Source organism: Ranitomeya variabilis, chromosome 5, assembly GCF_051348905.1.
Source record: "Ranitomeya variabilis isolate aRanVar5 chromosome 5, aRanVar5.hap1, whole genome shotgun sequence".
In the NCBI taxonomy this organism is placed as follows: domain Eukaryota; kingdom Metazoa; phylum Chordata; class Amphibia; order Anura; family Dendrobatidae; genus Ranitomeya; species Ranitomeya variabilis.
The window spans coordinates 588,263,724-588,269,900 of NC_135236.1; the positions used below are offsets into that span (position 1 = coordinate 588,263,724).

Consider the following 6,177-nt stretch of genomic DNA (forward strand, 5'->3'; position numbering starts at 1 on the left):
TCAATTCTCTAGTTGCCTACTCCTGGCCTAATAGATATTGATCATGTGCACTAAAGAAATACACCAGACACAGTCAGCTGTAACTCTCCTTGATCAATGTGTGGCTCAGCTCCAAGAAGGAATTTATTAGTCAAACACAATGTTATATATCTCCTGTAAGGGGGCTTGGTTAGCTCTAAAATGGGAGTGATCGGATGTATTCCATTGGTTAGTGGGTTGGGCATGAGCAAGTCCATGGGCGGATCCATGAGGTCATCAAGGTGGGTTGGTCCGTGAGGTCATCAGAGTGGGCGTCGCTGTGGGTGGATCCCTGAGGTCATCAGTGTGGGCGTCGTCTTGGATACCAGACCACACGGTCTGGTGAAACAGGAAATGGCGGCCATCTTCAGTGTCTTCATTGTTCATCTTGGATACCAGAGCACATGGCTCTGGTACAGGAGATGGCAGCCATCTTAAGTGTCTTACTTTGTCTGAGGAAAACTTATGTAAGGTTAAACAATACATGTTATAGGTTGCTTCCCTCAATTACCTTATGTGTTGAGGTTAATTAAGTATTTGATCTTATGGCTCTCCTCAACAACACCATTCACATCTCTTTGCATACAGTTCTGTTTGATTGTTTTTTTTATGCACACTAATGTACACCATATTGGTATAGTGATATATCAATATCGTTCTTTCTCCATTTATCATTATGGCTGCGAGGATGTCACTGTGATTTGGCAATGTGCCTGCCTTATTCTTGCGTTGTGTCTGAGAGCCTCCTTGCACTCCATTATGCACTTCTCGGCCCCCAAAGCGGCAGTTGGTCACGTGTATGTGTCTAGCACCTCATAATATGCCGTCCGTGATTGTAAGTTTATTCAGCTAGTAATGCCCTACTTATATTGCCCACATCCCCTCCACCACACTCCCTGATGAAGCAATAGCGAAACGTGCATTGGAGTGGTGTCAGGGGAGCCTTTCTGGTCAATATATAAAACTCTTATTGGTCATGGACTAATGGAGGGGTTTTCTATACCTATGATTATGTAATTTGGTTTGCATTATTTATATTTACATTATAATTCATTATCATTGTTTCTGTGGTCACTGGTAGTGTTGAGCGATACCTTCCGATATCGGAAAGTATCGTTATTGGATTGGATCGGCCGATATTCAAAAAATATCGTATATCGCCTATACCGATACCCGATACCAATGCAAGTCAAGGAGGAGCAGAGGAGCAGAGTGTAGACCGAAGCCTGCACTGGAGGCAGCTTATTGTCTGTTGTGTCTGCGTGGCGTTTGCAGGACACACTGCCGGCTACACAGCAGGGGAACAGCTGGCGTTACTGAACCCCACTGACACAATTGCTAGTGTTTTTCTCTGTGCAGCCTGCACTTCCGAGCACCAACTGGCGGTGTTAAAGCCCATGGTCAGCAGGGGGAGCAGAGTGTAGGCCGAAGCCTAATTGGAGCAAATTGAAAGGGAACCTTTAAACCCCCCCAGGCGTTAGTAACTAGACGAGCCACCTTGTGCAGCAGTAATGCTGCACAAGGAAAAGGTGGCTTTTTTAATTATGTTCCTTGCACATGCTGAATGAAACACTTTTAAAATTTTGCCCCTCATACTGTGAAATCGTCTCAGAGGCGGGACTTTCCTTCTTAATAAGACGAAGCACAGCTGTCAAAAATACCCCCTTGGTGCTGGGCACAGCCTCCTGAGCGTTGCTTTTTTGCGTTCCGGAGTCTGCTCTGTTGTGTTATCCCTTGGCCATGCGCTGTTACTGCGCATGCCCATGAATCCCAGCCCCGCAGTGTCTTCTGATTTATTCACACTGCAGGGTTGGGATTCATGGCCTTGCGCAGTAAATATCTTCGTCTCTCACTCATGTCCTTACGCCTGCTTCAGACTGTGCGGCGTCAGCTGATCCCTTATCGCATGCCACGGCCGTGAAGTTACATAGTCTGAAGAAGGCGGAAGGAGATGAGTGAGAGGCGAAGATATGCACTGCGCATGCCCATGAATCCCAGCCCCGCAGTGAGAATAAATAAGACACTGGCGTGATCTTGGGCAGGGCGGTCACACAGGCGCAGCCAGCCTGACAACAAATGATGTCAGAAGACGGGCAGCACTAACTGCGCATGGCCAAGGGATAACATAACTTTAAGCAAGAGAAAAGATATGCATACCAACGGGATCAACCATCAAAAAATACAACTTTATTTATAGAAAAAAGGCACAATAGAGCAAGACATACATTTAAAAACATTTAAAAAACCAAGAGACGGCACATGGCTGATAAGACATATGCACCCCCCCCAGACAGTTGGAAATAAATAGCTAAGAGCACTAAGCAAAATGAGGTAAATTCATGAAAAGTCCATATACATATACAAATATATGCACCAATACACATTACTCTGCTACCAGCTATACCCTGTGTGCGCTGATCAATTACTCACAAATAAATAAATACAGGAATTAAACTTAAAGTCCCAAATCCTAGACCCATTCACCCTGTGCAAGAAATCTCATTGCACCAAATGCTGTTTAATAACCGGGATATATCACCCAAGGGTCCGGAAACAAAGCGTCACAAGAGCCAAGTAAAGATGCGGTAGCCCAATAGCAAATGCTTGTGCTAGTCCTGGGGGGGAACTGGAGCCCCACGCGTATCGACGCTATGAGAGCGTCTTCATCAGGGGAATGTAAGACAAAAGGTTTGTGCTCGCTCTAACGCTACGTTCACATTAGCGGCGGGCGCCGCAGCGGCGCCGCATGCGTCATGCGCCCCTATATTTAACATGGGGGCGCATGGACATGCGTCGCACTTGCGTTTTGCGCCGCATGTGTCGCTGCGGCGCCCGTGTCCGGGCGCAGAGGACGCAGCAAGTTGCATTTTTGCTGCGTCCAAAATCAATTAAAAAAAGGACGCATGCGGCGCAAAACGCAGCGTTGTGCATGCATTTTGCTGCGTTTTTGTTTGCGTTGTGCGCTGCGGCGCACAACGCAAATGTGAACGTAGCATAATATAGCCAGATGATTAAGCAAGATAAATATCACCTGTAAGGATGAGGCAGCGTGAGGTCTCCTTGCAGCATGAACAGACCGGCAATTATTTCCGGTTCAGTAAGTTCACTCCACTGCAGATAAGCAGGAGGTCAGAGACACTATGTTGCCGAGGTCCCAGCACAAAGTTACCATAGTTACAATGACGCTAGATTAATCAGAGCTTGCATCTGCACGAGTGTCAGAGCAAGGAGGAGAGGCTTACAACATTCAGAGAGCCAAATGATAAGTGCCTGCACTATGAAGCAATACAACTGGGAAAAAAAAAAAATGTATGTGTAACTAGGCACCAAGGCATATATACTGTATACAAGCAAGAGATACTTTTGATGGCCGAACAGCCCGGAATTGAGTGTCCATACAGTCCGACGACTTTACTTAGAAGAATAAATGTGCATAAACCAACATAGTTGGAATACAGGCGAGAGTAACACACACTCCAGGGCCACTGGGCTAATGTTAGCCTACCCCATAGGAGGATGGCACCAGGAAAAAGGAACACACGCAAACGGCGAGGATTCAAAAAAGTATACCAAAAAAGAGTTCTCAATGATCGAAGCCCAGTAATAAACGCATGCGCAGTGCGCAGTCAGAGGGCCTACAGGTGGACGCACCGTGGTAATGCCAGGAGGATGCCCATGGCCTCACTGGGGGAATGGGCAAGAACTGAGCAGGTGGACCCTGTATCAAGTGATGGTTTTTTATCATCCGACGTAAGCGACCAGGAAGGCGCCACAGGAGGGGGAGGCGCAAGCCACACAGATGGAAGGTCCAAGGCGCGATACAATCAGGATTGGTCCCCGAGTCGCAGGAGGTACCCTAGGAGGAACAACCGGAGGTACTAGAGCCGGAGACTGAGCAGGAGGTGGCCATTGAGTCGGGTAAGTTGCAGATAATCAATCTGTCCTCCTACTCCTTATCTCCTGGGGAGGTATCTGTACTCTCTAAAGGGCTTTCATTTTCACCCACCAATCCCTTAAATAAGTTTGAACTCACCAAAGACCTGTACCTCTTTTGTAGGCAGTTGACCTTTAAATTACTTTATCACAAGCCATCGGTAATTGACACACTACTGGACGAGGATAGGCAGACTTTCCGTGACCTTTTGGAACTTCTGGAGGAGAACGAAAGGGGACCTGGTGAGTCTAAGAGATTTACGGGGCGCATACCTTCACAAGCCACTCCGTCTTTTTCCCTCTTTCCGGTGGTTCAAATATTTTTTGACACCGTTAGCAAGGATATATGCAATCTGAGGTTGAGGAGTGGGGGTTTGAGTAACCTCACTAGGGAAGAAAGATGCTGCCTCCAACATCTTAGGAAGCAGGACTCCTTTGTCATTAAAGAAGCTGACAAAGGGGGGAATGTGGTGATCTGGCCGAAGGAGCTTTATGTATTTGAAGCTAAGCGTCAACTCTCTAATATTTCTCATTACCAGGTCCTCCCATCGGATCCAACAGATATTTTCAAGGGGCAACTGGATCGCTTAGTTCGGACTGCGTTTGATATGGGAATTATAAACAAGAAAGAGAGGGGATTTTTACAACTGATATGCCCAGAGTACCTACTTTCTACATGCTTCCTAAGGTGCATAAGCGCCTCGACAACCCCCCAGGTAGGCCAATAATATCTGGAATAGGGGGACTTTTCGAAAGGCCTTGTACTTACCTTGACTTTTTCTTGCAGCCCCTCGTTTATTCTTTAGGCTCTTATATCAGGGACTCTATGCACCTCATGGAACAAATCAGTGATCTTGAGATACCGGTGGGTACCTACATTGTTACGTTGGACGTCGAATCCCTTTATACCAGCATTGAGCATTCTCTGGGGATTAGAGCAGTGGCATTTTTTTGGATCATAAAACCAGCAGGGATAGGGACCATGATTCTTTCCTCCTGGACCTCCTGAAACTGGTGCTCGAGAAAAATTACTTTGTCTTTGACCGCGCCTATTATAGGCAAGCGGCGGGCACCGCAATGGGCGCGAAGTGTGCGCCCGCGTACACAAACTTGTTTATGGGGTGGTGGGAGGAACAACATATTTACAAACTTCAGACTTTTCAGGAATCTGTGCCTAAATGGTACAGATTCATAGATGATGTCCTGTTCCTTTGGACTGGTACACTTGATGATTGTAACCTTTTTATCGCTCAGCTCAATGACAACCCTTGGGGGATAAAGTTGACCTCAAATATTTCTACTACCATGGTGGACTTCCTGGATTTGAAGATCTCGATCAGGGGTAATGGCCTGGTGACGAGTTTGCATCGCAAGAAGACGGCTACAAATAGCCTGCTTCACTACACAAGTGCCCATCCGGCCCATTTACGGAATAGTATACCGAGGGGCCAATTCCTCAGAATAAGGAGAAATTGCACCATCCTGTCTGATTTCCAGGAAGAATCGCAAAAATTGACGGAGAGGTTTCGAGCTAGGGGGTATCCTCGTAGGGTTATATCCCAGGCATATCAACATTCCCAGCGAGTGACGAGGGAGGAAATATTGAAGCCAAGGAGTAGAACTTCGGTACGGACCATCAACCTTGTCACCACATACCACAATCAGTGCAATGATGTGTATGCTATCCTTAAGAAGAACTGGGATATTCTTTTGACCGAGCCCAAACTTTCTCCATGGCTTTCGGGTACTCCTAGGATAGTTGTAGCGCCCCCACTGCCGCAGGGCCGAGGGGTACCCGGTACCGGGCCTCTGGGTCTCTGCTCTGGGGTTGTCATGGTGGCTAGGCCCGGTCCGTGACCCTGCTGAGGGGCGCACAATGAAAGGTGGTGGTATGGGATGATAACGTTATGGTGCGGTGTAGTGCCGGTCGCAGTAAATAACGAGGACACCAGGTTGCAGTCTCTTTACCTCTTTACTGAAGGCTTCTGGGTCCTCAGTCCGGAATACGGTTAACAGGGCTGCGCAAGTCCGGCCGGTCCGATGGCACCTCCAGAGTTCCCTTCGCAGGTGGAAATCTGTGCCTACCTGCTAGCACTTGTGTGTTGTGGTCCTTCCCTGCTGTGCTTACAGGATAGTACCCCACAACTGTTGTGTCTGTTTCTCGTGTTCCCTCACAACTCGATTCTGATGTTCTTCTACGTCCCCCTGATCTTACGGTTAGGACGC

The 6,177-nt window shown here is 47.5% G+C and overlaps 1 protein-coding gene across 1 annotated transcript; it reads left to right on the forward strand.

Moving 5' to 3' along the window:
- The first annotated feature begins 3,085 nt into the window (after positions 1–3,085).
- On the forward strand, positions 3,086–5,647 carry LOC143775113 (uncharacterized). The gene is made up of 3 exons (XM_077262959.1): positions 3,086–3,115; positions 3,879–4,667; positions 4,739–5,647. The coding sequence occupies exons 1-3, from the start codon at positions 3,086–3,088 to the stop codon at positions 4,958–4,960; spliced, it is 1,041 nt and encodes a 346-aa protein (XP_077119074.1). The 3' UTR covers positions 4,961–5,647.
- The last annotated feature ends 530 nt before the right edge of the window (positions 5,648–6,177 follow it).